At 63.8% G+C, this 17283-nt stretch overlaps 2 protein-coding genes across 2 annotated transcripts; one reads left to right on the top strand and one right to left on the bottom strand.

Moving 5' to 3' along the window:
• The first annotated feature begins 1066 nt into the window (after positions 1-1066).
• TMEM235 (transmembrane protein 235) lies at positions 1067-7403 on the top strand. The gene is given in 7 exon segments (XM_058704937.1): positions 1067-1193; positions 1196-1219; positions 2564-2644; positions 2812-2949; positions 5798-5881; positions 5884-6005; positions 6008-7403. Coding segments are annotated over 7 exon segments (801 nt in total). The 3' UTR covers positions 6233-7403.
• An 840-nt stretch (positions 7404-8243) lies between these two features.
• On the bottom strand, positions 8244-13947 carry LOC131497311 (uncharacterized). Its single transcript, XM_058703511.1, has 7 exons — positions 13731-13947; positions 12138-12221; positions 11509-11597; positions 10906-11091; positions 10083-10220; positions 9641-9833; positions 8244-9092 (listed from the first exon to the last, which is right to left on the bottom strand). The coding sequence occupies exons 1-7, from the start codon at positions 13930-13932 to the stop codon at positions 8797-8799; spliced, it is 1188 nt and encodes a 395-aa protein (XP_058559494.1). The 5' UTR covers positions 13933-13947; the 3' UTR covers positions 8244-8796.
• Positions 13948-17283: the final 3336 nt, after the last annotated feature.

Here is a 17283-nt window from a genome sequence, read left to right as displayed (position 1 = left end):
CCTCGGACCCTGTCTCTGCAGGCTCTGCCCGGCCCTGTGGGGCAGTCACCCACCATCCAGGGGCCCAGAGAGGAGGCCCCCCCCATCACCCACAATTGCACCCAAGAGAGCCCCCTCCCTACCATGCAAGTCATTGCCTGCTCCTGGGTGGGGGCCCTTTGAGACTCCCCTGCTTCTCACCCACAGCGTCTGACCGTGTCCTAGAAGGTGCCTCGTCCATGTTTGCTGAGTGAGTGAGGGACAGGCAGAGCTGGGCCCTGCCCCCTGTGACATTTGTAATTAGAAGCTAACTGGAAGCAAGCCTTCACCCTCCTGCGGCCCCCTCGCCAGCCTGCCTAGGCCCTTTGCCCACCCACCCCGCTTCACCGGATCCCTCTGGTTAGACCGATTAAGACCAGGACCGCAGGGCCAGCCAGCGGCCAAGCGCCCCAGCCAGGGGCGGCTGCCTCCCACCATTCAGGCTGTCAGCTGCCTGCTGAGCCCCCTCCTGGGACGACTCAGGCCCCACCCTTCCTCCTCCTCGGCCCGGCCGTTTGGAGGCTGAAAACTCAAAGGTTTAGAGCGATTAAGACATTTGTCCCGGGATCCAGTCCAGCGGCCGGCCCCTCGGTTCGCTGGGATTTGAACCCAGGTCTGCAGCGGCGCTACCTGCCGCTCTGAGACTTCGTTCTGTCCCCTGGGGCCCAGCTCTGCGATCGCCATCGCCGAGAGGTGGGACCGATCTTCCTGCGAACCTGGTTGGTGGGGGGGGGGGGGGGGGGGGGGGGCGTATCGCGAGGCCAGCGCGCAGAGGCAGAAAAGGGGGCGCCGCGTCCCGAAGAGGCTCAGAGCGGACGCACCGGCGTGCGCGCCCCAGCTCCCCGCGCCCAACCCTGACCCCGGCCCGCTCCCCAAATCCCAGGCGCCCCTCCCCGCCCTGGCTCCCCGCGTCCCCCCAACCCTGCGCCCCTACTCCCCGGCCCGGCTCACCAAATCCCGGGCGCCCCCGGCCCGGCCGGGCTCCCCCACTCCCCATTGCCCCCCCCGCACTCTCCCGCTCCCCGGGACCCTGCACCCCGAGCCCCGCATGGCCCGGCTGGGCGCGCTGCTCAGCTTCGCGCTGCTGGCGGCCGCCGTGGCCAGCGACTACCGGTACGTCCTGGAGGTGGCGGACGCGGGCAACCGCACGGGGCGCGCCGCGCGGCGGTCCTGGCACTCGGGCTCTGGCACGTCTGCGAAGGTACGACGGGGGGTCGGGCCCGGGGCGCAGAGGGCGCGGCCAGGGTGGCGCCCCCGTAGCCCCCACCTCCGTCCCCTCCCAGAACTGGCTGGGTGGTGACAGTCGGGCTACCAGTGCAGGCGCGGGAAATGAAAGTGTTGGGGGGTGGGGTTGTTGCCGGACCCCTTAAGGACCCAAGAGCCTGGGGAGCAGGAGCCATGGCCAGTCCCCTGCCCGCCCTGGTGTGTGTGTCGGGGTGGGGGTGGGGTGTCTTGTGTTAGGAGCCGCGGCAGGTACTTGACAGATGACCGGTCAGCCCCAGGCTCTCAGTGAGCTCTGCTGCTGGCTGATGCCTGACCTTGTCCTTGCTCAGCCTGCAAGTTGTTGCCGGAGAGGCAGAGAACGATGCTTCTCAGGATGCAAGCTGGGTGGGGGGCGGCGGCAGGAAGGAGGGGGCAGAGGCAGGGACAGGGGGCACCCAGGGGCCACTCTGCGGTTCCTCCTCACCAAGGGGTGTGGGGCCCCTGGGAAGGCACCCTGGGAAGGTGACCACCAGCCGTGTCTTGATTGCTGTCCCCAGGGTTGAGCCTGGCACAGCCAGGGCTCTGGGCTGAGACCCCCCCCTCCATCTCTCTACACACACACCGCTGCCCCCACTTGATCGTCTGACATGCACACGGGCACAAAACAGGAGTGCCACATGCATTTCAGACCTGTATAGATGCTGCCAGGTCCAGAGAGAGGAGGGCATTCCCACACCCCCCCACCGGGGGGCTTCCCCTGCACAGAACCAGCCCTGGGGGTCAGCAGGATCTGTGAGAGGGTGCGAACGTGTGTGCATATGTCAGTGTGAGTGCAAGCGTGTGTGCACGTAAATGTGTGTGGTGAGCATGTGTCCCTGTGTGTATGAATCAACGTGTGAGCATCTGTGTGTGTGTGACTGTGTGCACGTGCGTGTGCCCGTGTGTTTCCAAACGTGGGCGCGTGTGCACGTGTGTGCAGGAGTCAGACACCACATGACCTGCACCTTTTCCTGTCCAGGCAAAGCCACATGTGAGCACGCACACGGCCCCGGGCTTAAGGTTGAGGGCAGTGTGAAACTGTAGACAGGCATCCGTGTAGGTATCGTGTGTATGTTGTAGAAACAAAACACAAGGTCTTAAACCCTCCAAACCCATTTGGAGCCACAGCTCTGGGGTCCAGGAGAGAATCTGACGGGGCTCCGGGGCCACTGGTCAGCCCACTGGGTTCTGGCAGGAACCTCGCCGCGTGCCCACAGGCCCACCCATCTCAGAGGAACACAGGGTGGGTGGTGGCCCGGCAGGTGTCCAGCCCACGAGGTTTCGCGTCCTTTCTGCTTTGCAGGGCAAAACAGCTGCGTCCCCCTGAGCGACCCCTTTGCCGGCGAGAGCCTGGATGCCTCCACCTCGGTGCAGCACCCCGTCTGTGAGTCCTGGGCCCGAGTCACGCCCGTCCCTTCCCCAGTCTCCAGGTGAGACTGTCCTGTGAAGGCGGACCTCCAGGACGACAGGACTCTGAAGCGCTCACCTGGATCTGCCTTGGGGGGGTCGGTCCGCGTCCCCGCCCGCACCCTGAGCCCCCGCTCCTGGCAGCCCTCCACCGAGCTGTCATGGTGGTCTTGCCCCTGAGCCTCGTCCTTGTCGTGTGCGGCTGGATCTGCGGCCTCTTCGGTTCCCTGGCACAGAGCGTCCTTCTGCTGCTCTCCGCCAGCTGCTACTTCTTGCTGGGAGGTGAGTCCTGGGGGCCGTGGGTCCTGGGAGGGCGTGCCTCCTCTCCTGCCACCCTCTCCCTGCTCCCATCGGTTGTGCTGAGCCTGGGCCCACCCTGGGGATCCAGCAGCAGCAGGCAAAGGCACCTTGGGTGGCAGCAGCCTTGAGAGGGGCGGGGGCAGGGGGTAGAGGCCTTTATAGTAGGGACAGGGGCAGGGGTTCTGGCTGTGGGCCTAGATCGAGGGACGGAGGAGCCCCGAGGTTGAGCTTCTAGGCGTGGGAGGCATGGGACTCCCCGAGGCAACCCCAGGACCTGCCCTACTAGACCCGCAGGAAGGGCATGGGCTGACCCCTACCTGTTCTCCTTCCCAGACTGGCCTGGTAGGAGGAGGGAGAGTGGGCAGGGCCAGGCGTTAAGACAGGTGAAAAGGGGCCTCACAGTCCTTGGCAGTGACCCCAGCCTAGCCCAGACGATGACTGGTGACAGTTCATCAGCTGACATTCATCTAGACTCTGCTGGGCACCGGGCCAGGCACTCCCGCAGGGGTGCAGCCGAGGCCTCTCTGTGGTCCCAGCCTCCAGCTGAGATGGTCAAGGATTCACCAAGGTCGGCAGGAAGCTTCACTGCTTTTTGGTGCCGTCTGCCCCTGGCAGCCAGCCGGTGCCCCCAGAAGCCCAAGGCTGGAGGTCACTGACGGTGGGCTGGGGCTCCTCGGGGTCAGTCCTCAGTGGCCTGTGCTGTCGGGGGTGAGGTCTGAGCCAAGTCTGGCGTCCGGGCCAGCTCTACGGTCAGGGCCATGGCACTTGAGACCCAAACCATGTGGGCCTGGGGCTCCCTCTCGGGCAGGGCCGCCTCCTCCCCAGGGGATGCTGTGCCCTGTGGGAGGCCTTGGTCAAGACGGACTAGGCGGGCTTGCCTGGAGCCAGGAGACTGGGGGACCAGGAGCCTGGGCGTGCGTGTGCTTTAGAGAACGAAAGCGGGAGAAATCAGCTGTGGCCTGACCCCAGAGACCGGCTGTGTGGGCCCAGATCCAATCAAGAGGACCTTGGGAAGCCAGTGAGAGGAGTAAGAGAGTGGAACTGTATCCGGGAAACCTTGGCGTTAGGCTCTCAGAACCAGGGCGCTGGCCAGTGGGTGGAGGGAGAACCTGGTTCAAAGAACAACGCCTCACGTGCTCCCCTCGCCCAGGGTCCTGTCTGGCTGCACCACTTCTCTCCTTGCAGGGTTGGGGTTGGGGGGGGGCTCCTTGGAAACAGGTCAGCTGACATCATTGACAGGAGCCCGTCCACGTGGCAGACACACTAGCTGTAGGGGCTCAGGGACAGGAATGTCACCCTGAGGGGACCTGCCTGAGGCCAGTTTGCCCCACGCCTACCCCCACCATCAGCGCCATAAGAGGAGGAGGGACAGAGGGGTCGGGGGCGAACACCCAGCCGGATGGGGTGCCCCCCCCCCCCGAGACAGGAGCATGAGTTCTCCTGCCACTGCCCAGCTTGAGGCTCCGTTGCCGGCCAGGGGTGGAGGGAGGTCAGCGGCTCAGAGAGTGGTCTGGCAGTAGCTGGAGCTGCTGTCCCCGTCCCCGGGCCCGGGGGACAGGGTGGGGGGGTTGTTCCAGGCGGGGAGTCAGGCTCCAGAGCTTACACCGCGTCCCCTCCTCTGCCGGGCTGGACGGAGGCAGCCAGTGGGCAGCCTGGGTGGCCTGGTCGGGAGCTCTGAGCGCCACAGGCTGAGACGGACACCTCTGTTTTGGGGACTCCCGCTGCGTGAGAGCTCCCGCGGGAGCCTGAGAGCGGCCGTTCGCCAGCCCTGCTGCGGGTGGTGAACCCAGTTCCAGGGCCCCCTCCAGGGGGCTTCACGTCCTTCCCCATATTGAATCCAAAACTTGTGCCGCGGCTCTGCCCAGCCCTAGTCTGGTGGCCGTGAGTCCTGCCTTTCTCCTTCCCATCTTCGGTCAAGTGAGGGATCACAGAGGGCTGGGACAGAGTCAGGCGATATGGGGACCCCAGGACTACACCCCTTCTCTGAGCCCCAGTGAGATCCAGATCAGCTCCGGTCAGCCTCCTGCCCTTGGCTGGGCAGAGTCCAGAGGGAACCCTGTGCCAGGAAGTGCCTGTGGAGGGCATCAGGACCCCCCCCCCTCCAGCTTTCCCTACAGTTGGCACAAAGGGTAGGCTCAGCTTGCAGCTGTGGGACACGGGGTGCTTCTCTGGGCTGGTCCTTCTGACTCGGGGTGAACAGGAAAATGTCCCAGTGCCCAACTCTTAGCTTGCCCCAGAACCTCTGGGCACAGGGTCACTGCACCCAGCACCCTGTGCAAAGTCGGAGTGTCAGAGGGAGGAGGGTGTTCGCTTCAGGGGAAGACGGGGTGATGGGATCAGGCAGGCAGGGCCTGGATCGGAGACCTTGGGGGCGGGGAGAGGGCCTGCAGAGGCCGGACACTTAGGCTAGGGCCAGAAGGAGAGGAGGGGGTAACCCAATGAAGCGGGGGGATGTGCAAGGAAGAGGGGGCCTGGTCAGAGCTCTGGAGCCCCCGACTCCCAGTAGAGGTCACCAGCTGTGTGTGTGTGTGTGTGTGTGTGTGTGTGTGTGTGTGTGTGTGTGTGTTGGGGACTCCGGGGAATACAGGAGGGTGCTGGGATACAGAGATGGTTTATGTGAGTCGGGACCGTTGCTGGGGTGTAGGTGGTGCTGTTTGTAAGGGGTTTTGTGGGGTGAGTTCGGGGACTGGATAGGAGCCTCCGCTTCCCCCAAAGGCCAGTGGACAGCGGCTCTGAGGCCATGTCTGCAGGACCGCCTTGGCCAGGACCTGGTTAGGCAGCTGCCCCAGCGGGCAGCCCCACGGAGTGGTCCCCCTGCCCCCTCCCCCAGGTGCCCTGACCCTGGTGGGGGTCAGCATCTACACGAGCTACTCGCACCTGGCCTTCCCTGAGACTGCCCACAAGTACGGCCCCCGGACGTTCGCATCAGCTTTGGCTGGTCCGCAGCCCCGGCCTGGGGCTGTTGCACCTCGGAGGCACTCAGCGGCCTCCCCCTGCTCACAGCGGCTGGAGCCCTCAGCCTGAGCCGGCAGCCAGGTGTCCCCCACTCTGTGGTCATTTGAGTCTCAGAGGGGCGAGCGGCGGCGGGGAGAGGGGCTCAGTTTCCCTTCGCATGCCTAGGCCTGGCTGGAGCTCTGGCTGGGAGGGCACCCCTGGGGGTGGGGCAGGGGGCTGGGGGCAGAGCCAAGGATCCGGTCTCCTCTTGCTTGGCAAAGCCAGATGTTTGGGGGCCTCCCGTGCGCGGTTTGTGCCCTTTAAGGACTAACTGGTTTGGCCTCCTCTCAGGCATGAGTTGAAGGGCTCCCAGCAAGAGACAGCAAGTGGCCCGAGATCGTCAGTGGGGCCGGGGCGGGGGTGCTCAGCGGGCCCCCTGGCGTCTCGCGGGCAGGGCCTGCGCTGGCCCTCCTCCGCCAGTCCTGGTGAGCCATCTGTCCTCATTCCCAGGGCCCTGGCTCAGGCGCAGAAGCTACCCTTTGACCTGGGGAGGGGTGAGTTTGAGAGAGAAGCAACTACCCCTTAAACACCCACTGAGTCAGGCTCCATGCAGAGGGCCGCCTGCTCGTCTGCCTGTGAGGTTCTCGGGGTACCCTTCACATGAGTTGCCATTCACCCATTTTACAGAAGGGAAGTCTGAGGCCCCGACCATCCCGGAGCAAATGGCAGTTCCAGGTGCCCTTACAGGCAGGTGGACCCCTGGGCTAAGTTCTGTCCGCTGGTCTTCGAGGGCAGGCGTTGGTGGGGAGGATACTGAAGAGGGGTGCCTGGGAGCCCCCCGGGATTTGCAGAGGGCTCTGAGTGGGCTGGATGCACCTGTGCCCCCTTGTTCTCGGGCCTGGTGGGGCTGCCGCTTCCGACGGGCTGATACTCCGGGACCCCAGTCCTCCCATCTGCAGCTCCCTGCGGGATGTCTGGGGGCCCCAAACAAGCAGGTGCCGAAGTCCCGTTGGGGGTGGGGGAGCCATGGCAGGTGGTGAGGTGACCCAGAGCGGCAGAAACCAGGGCCCAGAACTTTCGGCGCCTCCGGCTTCCCGAACGGAGGTGGGTGGGGCTCAGCGCGCAGACCCTGGGTCATCGGGAGACACGAGACACGCTCACTCTCCTGTAGGTAGAGAAGGCGGGAGACCCCGAGGAGAAGGGTCCCTGAAGCCCCAGACAGCCCCATTTGGGGTTCAGGACCTTCCAGAGTCTGGGATGTGTGTGGGGGTGGGGGGGGGGGATGGTGGCCTCTCTGGTCTCTGTCTTCCCCTCCCCCAGCCTCCCTTTATCGCTCCAAAGGTTACAGGAACCTCCTTGGGGCCTTCAGGGCTGCACCGCTGGGGGCTCCCACTGAGGGCTTCCCTTCCTGTGTGTGCGTTAGCATTTACCGTTCCAGGTAGCAACGGTGTGCCCACTTGTCCTTAAATAAATCAGTTCATGCTACGTGCAGATGAGCCTTGTTTTTCTCTCTGAAAAATTTTTGCAGAATAAATAACACACGCGTGTGGCTTATGAAGAGTGCGAGGGCAATAACCTTGTTACCAGCTGTGTGTTTGTGTGTCTGTGTCTGTCCATCCAGAGATGCCTTCTGCAAACCCAGCAAAGCTCCTTCCCTTCAGGTCAGCACAGGCGGGAGAGGACCCCCGGCTCACGCCAGATCCTGGATGGGGGCGGGGCGGGGGGGTGCTTTGCCGGCAGGTCTTCTCAGCTTGTGAGGCTCTAACTTGACCTCTCCTGCGGTTCCCTGGGGGGGGGGGGGGGTGTGCAAGGGTTTGTCTCCCTGTCTGTAGCTGGGCCTAAATTACCCCCAGAGTTGCTAAAAAACGAGATCCGATCCCAAATTCTTTACAGTAAAGACATATTCTTTTGTAAGCAGGAGATTTGATTTATCTTATTTTTTTAATGTTTATTTATTTTTGAGAGAGAGAGAGGGGCAGAGCATGAGCAGGGGAGGGGCACAGAGAGAGACAGAATCGGAAGCAGGCTCCAGGCTCCGAGCCGTCAGCACAGAGCACGACGTGGGGCTCGAACTCACAAACCGTGAGATCGTGACCTGAGCAGAAGTCTGATGCTCAACCGACTGAGGCACCCAGGCGCCCCAGAAGTTTTATTTTTAATTTTTTTTTTCAACGTTTTTTATTTATTTTTGGGACAGAGAGAGACAGAGCATGAACGGGGGAGGGGCAGAGAGAGAGGGAGACACAGAATCGGAAACAGGCTCCAGGCTCCGAGCCATCAGCCCAGAGCCTGACGCGGGGCTCGAACTCACGGACCGCGAGATCGTGACCTGGCTGAAGTCGGACGCTTAACCGACTGCGCCACCCAGGCGCCCCAGAAGTTTTATTTTTAAAAAAGGAAAATGCATAGAGATGAATACAGGCTAAAGCCCAGCCCCCCGACATGGGAGTTACTGCTCTTTGCCATCCAGCGCCCGGCTGTCCCTTTCTGATATTCCTATCACCTTTCCCCCCTGGGTCCCCGAGTACGAGCACAGGACACGCTCATTTGCTGCGTGACTCTGAGCAGATGGCTCAGGGCCACTTCCTCTTCTGTGCACTGGGAGCAGAGGCCCTTCCCTGGCTGCTTCCTGGGCTCTGGTGGGGGGGCTGGAATGGGGTCCCTCCTATCGGCATCCGTGGCGCCCCGTCCCTGTCCCCGTTCCCGACACAGGAGGCGCTCCGGGCTTGCTGAATGAGTGCCAGAGGAAGGTTTCGCCCCGGGCGTGGGAAGTCCAGGGGTCCAAGGAGACAAGGGGGAAACGGGGTGTCTGTCCTTTTACTGCCTCTCCTGCCACCTGCTCCCTCGGGACACCGCCACTCCCCGCCTGGAGCCCGGCTGGGGCCCGGGGGCCGGTCACCCCGTCCTCAGGGCCCCCAGCTGCTTCAGCACGAACCCCCACTTCCTCAGCGCCAGCTCGGTGTCCCGTGCGGAGACGTCGCGGTGCCACACGGCGCGCACTGACCGCCCGGTCCAGGGGAACCGCAGCACGTGCACCGCGCGGCCGGCCCGCGCCGCCTCGTCAGCGCTCACGGCCTGCAGACGCCGGCAGAGCTCCTGGGGCGGCAGCCCGTCCACTCTCACCATCGCCACGTTTGTCTCCACGGCGGCGAGATCCACGGAGCAGATGGGGGACGCCAGCTCCTGGAGCCCTGGGCCCAGGTCCCGTGGTGAGTGGAGCCCGACCCCAGGACCCCACCACCGTCTCCACCTTCCGGCCCCGTCGCCCCGGGAAAGGCAGAGGGCAGCCCGGCGGTAGTGGGGCAAAGAGAGACCCTGAATCCTGACACGGACTTGGCTGCACTACCTTTTTGTAGCTGCGTGACCTTGGACGGATCGGTTAACCTTTCTGGGCCTCAGTTTACTCCTCTTTCAAGTGGGGACACGAAGGGGCTGTTTCGAGGACTCAATTAGGAAGCGTAAGGCCCAAGTTAGAGGCTCCACTCTGCCGGATCCCGCAGGAAATGAGAATTCCTGACCCCCGTGGAGGGTTTAGTGGTACAGGCCCCGCATCACCGTGGTCTGGGAAACCACCCTCGCCCCCGGGGCCCGACCCGTCATGGCTCGGTGGCTTAACCCTCGTGTTCTAGAATCAGAAGGATGTGGCCCTGCTGGGGATTTGGGTCCCGCTGCAGGGGACCCCCAAGGCACTCTTCCGGGAGCAAAAGGAAGTGAGGGAGGGGGCATGAGGTCCGGGCACCTTGGGCAAATCTCCGAGCGTTCTGGTGGTCCCTCAGCAGCACCTCCTCCACGTCTGCCAGTCCTACCAGGGCAGCTGCGGCCAGCACCCCCGCCTGGCGCATCCCCCCGCCCAGGGCTTTCCGAAGGCGCCAGGCTCCTTCGATGAAGTCCTTGGGCCCCCCAACCAGGGCTCCCACCGGTGCGCCCAGGCCCTGGGAGGAAGAGAGGAGAGAGTCCTGCGTGCCTGCGCCCCCAGGTGTGCATCTCTGTCCTCTCACCCCGGGGGGAGGGGGATGTGAAGGGGACAGGGAAGGGCAGACACCGTGGCCCCATCTGAGGTTGGGGCTCGAGGGGCCCGGGGCCAGCAGCGGCCCTCATAGGAGCTCAGGCACCCGGCTCCGACTCCTCTTGTGGGCACCCCCATCACCCTGTGTCTGGGAGGCAGCCGGTGGCTTCCCCACCTTGGAGAAACAGAGAGACACAGAGTCACAATGCTCCACGATGCGGGCGGGGGGCACGTGCAGAGCCACCGCAGCGTTCATCAGCCGGGCCCCGTCCAGGTGGACCCGGACACCGCAGCTCTGGGCCAGGAGGCGCACTTGGGGGCCAAGTGCAGGCCACAGTCAGAGGGGCTGGGCTTGGGGCAGGAGCCGAGGGAGGATGGGTCTCCAGAAGGTCACGGGGCTTGGTTCCTGGAGGAGCCATGGTGGGGGTGGGGGGTGGGGGGTACAGAGTGAAGAGAGCTGGGTTGGTGACCAGCTTGGCCGCCTGGGACCTGAGCAGGCACATCTTCTGCCTGGATCTGGGTGCCGTCCTCTAGGAAAGGGGGTTGACGGTGAGCGTTTCATCTCACGCCTACAGTGGCTGTGGCCAGAGCGGTAGATGCCCCTCCTACCCAGGCCGCACCCCTGCTCCGTGAAGATGATGCTCTCAGCCCTTCTCACCGCCCTTCTCAGCCCTTCTCACAGGCAAAGGGCAGGTCTGGAGACTTAGCACTCAGGTTCTCACACCGGGGAGTGGGACGGTTCCTGCACGAGCTGGTGCTACTCTGGGCTCCCTGGAAGGGAGGGGTGGGGGACGGGTCTCTGTTCTGGGGCCTAAAGTGGGGCAATAGTGCCCTTCACATCTGCAGCCTGGGACCACATGTCCTCCCACAACACTTTTGGCTGCGATGGGCACCCACGGCCCATGTCAGAGACCTAATCCCTGGAGAGGGGCCCCATGGGACAGGAAGCCAGGAGCTGGCTGGTGGGGTGGGGGGCACAGAAGTGGGGTAGGGCCTACCTGGCGTAGGTAGTCGATGGGGAGAACCCGGCCCCCCGAGCTGCTGTGGGTGTTTTCCAGGCAGATGAGCTCACAGACTGGGTGGTAGGGGCTCCCGAGGCCCCGTGTGACCATCCTCTCCAGCTCAAGCAGGTCCAGGGTCCCATGGGGCAGGTCTGGGAGGGGGTGGGAGTGCACCCCAGCAATCTGCAGGTATTGGGGTGGGGATTCAGGATCAGGTCCAGGGGCTCAGGGTCACCTCCTACCTCTGTCCTGTCTGCTTGTCCCCAGCTCTGGACCATGGAGCCTTGCCCCTGTGCTGCAGCCTGAGGGTTAGGGTGCTCCCCCCACCCCCCACCCCAGCAATCAAGGGCCGCGTGCTCTGGGTACCCACTAGGGGGCAGCAGGACACCAAGCACAGCCGGTGTCCCCGTGGCTGCCGGGGCCGCGGCTGCCCCCACGTGGTCAGTCTGGGGATGGCTCTCCTTCCCGCCTCCTTAGAGACGCCACCACCCGGCCATTTCTTCCCTCTGCAGGTCCCATGGCGGTGCCTGGAAAGGAGGTTCCCACCAGAAATGCTGAGCAGCTCGTGCTGGCCCCAGGTGAGGGGTGACGGGTCCTTACCTGAGCCACCCCGCCCTGCTCATAGACGTGGAGGTGGCTCTCCTGCCCGAGGAGGAGCTGGGAGCCCCTGCGCTGGCAGTGACACATCACTGAGATAGATGGGGGAGGGCAGTGTCGGCTCCGAGTGCCAGGGGGCCCACCGGCAGAGCGTCTCCTGCACTGGAAGCCCACCACGGTGCTGCCCCTTGGGGCCAAGCAGCTCCGGGCACGAGCCTCAGTCGGGCCCAGCAGGAAACCGAGGGTGCATGCGCACTGGGGAGCCAGAGAGTTTAACAAAGGGACAACTTATAAAGGTGTGGCAGCATGTAGGGAAGTCAGAAGGGACAGTGCAAGACCCCCAGGCCTTAAGGGGCAAGAGAAGGCTGTGGTTACCAGAACCTGGAGACAGGGCAGTGTGGAGAGGGCTGGCCCAGGGAGAGCCTCTGGGGAGGGAGCTGGGGGAGGAGCGCAGACACGCTGGCCTCACTCTCCTCCCCTCCCTCCCCTCCTGCTAGGGGCCCTCCTGACTGAGCCCAGCAGAAATCCAGATGGCTCAGGACCCCACTGATGTTGTCCCGCCCCGCCTCCAGCACCAAGGAGAGAAACACGGAGGGAGGGGCTGGAGGGCAGAGTCACCCGACGCTGCTCACCAGAGATAAGGTTGGCCATGGTGTTGGTGGGCACGAACAAGGTCCGATCCACCCCCAGCAGCGTGGCTGCCTTTTCCTGCAGCTCTGAGGAGGAGAGGGATGGGGTGCAAGGAGGATTCATCAACAATGGCAGTCTCCTTGCATCACTCATAACCGTGAGCCCATGTCGTGATGAGGTGAGTGGCCAAGCCAGACAAGAGCCCTGGTCTGCCAGCTGCACAGTCTGTGGTCTTGGTGACCGCATGTCTGGGTCCAGAGGCCCCTCACTGAACCCTCTACACCCAGCCTCCTCCTGGGCCATGGTCTCTCCCCCCCCCCAATTGAAACTGTGGTTTGAACCCCCCTGTCCCATCCAGACCTCACACCTGTCTCACTTCCTTTCCCATCAGCCCCTTGCAGGTGGGGCCCTGCGGTTTCTCTGCTGACTTCCTCTCCCAGAACAGGACAGGAGCTCTCAGAAGGGGGGACTCGGGGAGGGGGTAAGCGGGGCTTCTGGCTCCTGCTTTGAAGCCTGCTGTGGCTCCCCTCTGCCTGTGGCATCAAGTCCAAAGTCTTCAGCATGACATTCAAGGGCAGTGGGATTTGCCTTCTGCCTCCACCTCCAGGGACAGGGGTGGCCCCGGCACCCCACGCTCCAGCCACATTCCCTTATCCATATCCTAAACACCTTTCTCACCTCCCAGTGAGCTGGCTCCCTTCCTTGCCTGGGGGCTCCACTCGCCCTTCAGGAGGCTACTCTGCAAAGTCCCCCTTCCCTGTGAGTTCCACGCCTCCGCTCACCCCCAGTTCTCAAGGCCCTCTCTGTGGACACATGTGAACCCCAGCACCTCCCCCACCCCATGGTGGTATGCCTACTAAGCAGTGGGCTCAGCATTTTTGAAGTTCCAGGCAACAGTAGTTGTCTGCAAAATTCATGATCACCAGACGCCATCTGGCCCCACAGACAGGCCCTGGGAGCTCAAGTGGCAACCTGTAGCTTGTCCCCGGCACCGGAGAGGGTTGTACGCACCCCAGCAATAGCAGTGGTCCGCAACTGTCAACCCAGGGTGGGAGTGCTGTCACTGTGTCACTTGAAAACACTCCCTAGCTTATTGGAGCCCGCTCCTTGAGAGGTGCAGGCTGCGGAAAACCCCCTTATCTAGAGCGGCTTTCTGTTTATCTTCACGTGGAAAGACAGTGGATCCAGGACAAGAGCTACAGGTTTTAGAGAAAAGACCTGGGCTCACATACTGCCTAGCCGTTTACTGGGTATGAGACCTTGTGTGCCACACTCGCTGGGATGCTGATCTCAGAGCCCTCCTGTGCAAGGTGAGACCACACCCATCTCTTCCAGCAGTGGCACGACACTTCAGTGTGCACACGCATCACCTGGGCATCCTGTTAGCGTGCCGATTCTGGCTCAGCAGGTGGAAGGGTGGGACCTGGGGCTCTGCATCCCTAACAGACTGAGCAGCTAGGCCCGCAGAGCTTCACGCCCAGCCTGCAGCTGAGCCGCCACCCGCGCGCCCGGGGCCGCCTCTCCCGCCAGCACCACGGACAGCGCCCCGGGGTCTCGGCGACGACCCCCGGCCCCGGCCTGCACACGCGGCTCACCGCGGACGGTGGGGTCCTCGCCGTAGTCGTCGTCCCCCACGACCGCCTCGGCCATGGCGCGCCTCATGGCCGGCCCGGGCTTGGTCACCGTGTCGCTGCGCAGGTCCACCACGTGCACCGGGACCCCCGCCCCGCCCCCAGACCCCCGCGTCCGGAGGGCCCCCTGCCGCGGGACCGCGGCCCGAGCCAGTCCACGAAGCATGGCGGGGGCAGCTCCCGACCCTCCCGAGCGAGCGCTACCCGGAGCGGCGAGGGTCGGCACGGCTTCCCCGACCTCGACCTCGGCCGTTGACCAGGGCCTGCGGGAGCTCCCGCGGCATGCTGGAAGTTGTAGTTCGGACTCCGTCCAGGCGGGCACTAGCGCAGGCTCGGGCAGGACGGTGCCGAGGCACGCTGGGAGTTGTAGTTCGGGCTTCGCGGGGTGGACGCGGCGCGAGATGGGCCTGGGGGAGAGGCAGTCACAGACGGGGAAACTGAGCCGTGCACCAGCTAATGCCTACAGTCACATGTGGCGGAGGCGGCCAGGCCGGCTGTCCCCGGAGTCCCCAGGGTCCCGTTCTGAACCACTACCTTCCGTCGCCCCTAAAAACTAGCATCCCGCCGTCTGCTTTTTTCGATATGGATTTTTTTGAGGACCTCCTGCGTGTCAGGCATGGCCTAAATGCCAGGCAGAGGGACACGAGGATAGCACAAGCGGTCTGAGCGTGCCACTTCATGGGGTATAATGGGAGGCAGAATTAGAGGGGTGCGCAGGGAGCCCCCTCCTCCATACCCCCTGCCCTGGAGGGGTGGGCTACCTCCAACTGAGGTACAGTGCAGGGTAATAGTGAAGGGGACCGACCGACTCAGTCCTCACTTACCAGCTGTGCGGCTTTGGACAAGCCTTTCGGCCTCCCCGTGCCTCAGTCTCCTCCACTGCAGAATGGGCTGCTTTGAGGAGTCCCTGACCTACTGTGTTCAGTGCTGACCCTGGTGCCTGGCTGTGGGTAAGTGCTACGTGTGAATGCTTACTTCTTACTGCTGCGGCTATTATCATTGTTACTGGCCACAGCCCAGGGCCCTGGGGCTTGGTGGTGCTGCTGTGGGGCGCACGGTGACTCAGCCCAGACTGGACCTTCTGCAGCGTGACCCTTCCTCACACGGAAGGACCGGCCTCCCTCTGAGTGCCCAGCCCCACTCGGCTGCTCCCCTTCCTGGAGTGTGGCCACAGATGTGTGTCCCCCACGGGAGGAAGTCGGTCCCGAGGGGCCCAAGTTCACCGGAAGAGGCACCCACGGCTCTGGTCAGGGCACCCCTGATCAAAGAGGACACCGACGCCTTCATCAGAGGTCTGCCATGTGCCTGCTCCAAATTGGGTCTGGGGGTGAGGGAGAGTAAGGCCAGGCTGCCTTCGGAGCTCGGGTCCTCAGGGTGGGGACAGGATGCTGCCCAAGAGAGGAGCACTGGGAAGAGGGGGGATGTCAGCATCACGGGGTGGTGGGGGGGTGCTGCAGCAGGCCTGGCTGAGGCAGCAGGGTGGGCTTCCCGGAGGAAGCAGTGACTGGGCTGACTTTTGAAGACAGAGCAGGTCGCTAACCAGACAAAGGGAGAACTCGAGGCAAAGGCTTGGGGTAGGTCTCAAAGGAAGGCCAGCCTGGCGGGAGAATCGAGCAGGGGTGGAGAGGCAGCTATATCCACGGTCGGGGCAACTTCCCCGGGGCTCTCCCCCTCTCCCCCAAGCCTAGCGCAGGCATCCTGAAGGGGCAGAAATCTCAAGTCCCCGTGGGATCAGTGGCCGCAAGGACCCCCGTCTAAAGGAAAGGCTCATCGTGTCCTCCCCCACCCCAGTGCCCCTCTGGCCTTGACCCACAATCTGCACTCAGTTCCGGGCCCTTGGAAAACAAGCCCCTTATCTCGGAGTCTGGCTCCAGCCCTTCTGCTGGGAAGTGGGGTGGGGAGCAGAGGCCTCTGTGGGCAGGAAGGGAGGGGTTGGGGCCTCAATGGTGGCTCTCAGGAGAGCAGGGAGTAAGGGGCAAAGAGCTGGGTCCCCAGACAGGCGGCCTCTTCCTGGGGGAAGCTGGGGCCTAACAGGGCTCATCACCCAGTCCAAGCCTCCCCTCCGCCCCGCTCCCGGGGCCAGTCCCGCCAGTCCCGCCACACCTTGGTGGTGGAGGGGGCCGGAGGGGTGGGGGCCTGGAGCAAAGAGGCCCTGGTTTCTGGGACCCTGTCATGGGGGGAGGCCCTCTGAGCAAGGCTGGGTCTTAGGGGGCCTGTCTACGCTCATGTGTGTCTGTGTGTATCTGTGTGCACACACGTATACAGGTATCGGCGTGTCCGTGCGCACGCGTGTGAGCATGTGTTTGCGGGTGCACACGTGTGTGTACACACACGTGTGAATGTGTCTGTGTAGGTGTGTGTACGTGCGTGTACAAATGTGCGGGGTGCCTGTGCACGTGTGTGTATACACGCGTGTCTGTGCGCGTGTGCCTGCGTGTGTCCCTGGCTGCGGCTGATATCGGAGTCATCCTGTTGGTAAGCTGGGAACACTTCACAGCCCCCAGGCTGGAAGGAGAAAGCAGAAGGCCCGTGAGCACCCCCTCCCCTCCACCCCAGGTCACTGAGCAGACCCCTGAAGTCTTTCCCCTCAGAGGAGAGCCCAGCCCCCTAACCAGCTGCCATCCCTGGAGGTCAAAGGCCTAAGGTCGTGGGATAGTCTCCTGCACACACAGACCTGCCTCACCCCACACATCAGCTGCCTCCTCCCCCAAGGCCACAGCCCTAGGCTAGGCCACCTCTGGGTCCGCCCCGCCCCGCAGCCCTGGCTCTGGGTCCAGCCCCTCCCTCTCACCGCAGGACAGCCAGATGGCAACACCTCTGTTCCCCGAATGCGCTGTGCACCGGCCTCGCTCTCACCCCCAGGTTTTGCACCTGTGTCCTTTCTACCCGGAAACCATCGGCACGTGTCCTTGGTTATCGCCTTCTGAGTCTTCGGGCCTCAGCTGAGAGGTCCCTTCTTCCAGGAAGCCCCTCTGGCCCCAGCGCCAGCAGGGCAGGGAGATGGCCTGCCTTCCGGGGTGTCAGTATCGTCTCTTCCCATCGCCCGCAAGTTATGGGAAAGGGCCGAGATGCCCTCGGCCTTTGGAGTGTCCTGTGTGCCCAGGCTGGCCCTGGCCCACAGTAATCCCAGCTGAATGAGAGACAAAAGGGGACATACAGATTGACTGCCCCCAACACCCCTTCCCTGGGGAAGCGTGGAGTCCAGGAGCCGTGTCAGGAGCTCTGACCATGGAGGGCCCTGGGTCCCCGTCCGAGAGGAGGCCAGGAATGGCTGAGGAACAGACATTAGTCCTGCCTTGGTCTGTCCGCGGAGGACTCTCCAGGGAGGCCCCCAAGATAGCCCCTTCCCTGGCCTTCTGGAGACGTCTGCCTGCCACTCCCCTGTGCATTGGGAGGACACTGGGCAGGCTTGCGGGGGGGAGGGGCAAGACATGAGTTCAGAGTGGCTGCTTTCGTGGCACCCCGGGCTCGCTGGCACCCCTCCAGGTGCAGGCTCTGGGGTGTGGGCGCAGCGCAC

Source organism: Neofelis nebulosa, chromosome 16 (genome assembly GCF_028018385.1).
Source record: "Neofelis nebulosa isolate mNeoNeb1 chromosome 16, mNeoNeb1.pri, whole genome shotgun sequence".
In the NCBI taxonomy this organism is placed as follows: domain Eukaryota; kingdom Metazoa; phylum Chordata; class Mammalia; order Carnivora; family Felidae; genus Neofelis; species Neofelis nebulosa.
This window is presented reverse-complemented; position numbering and strand designations above follow the sequence as displayed.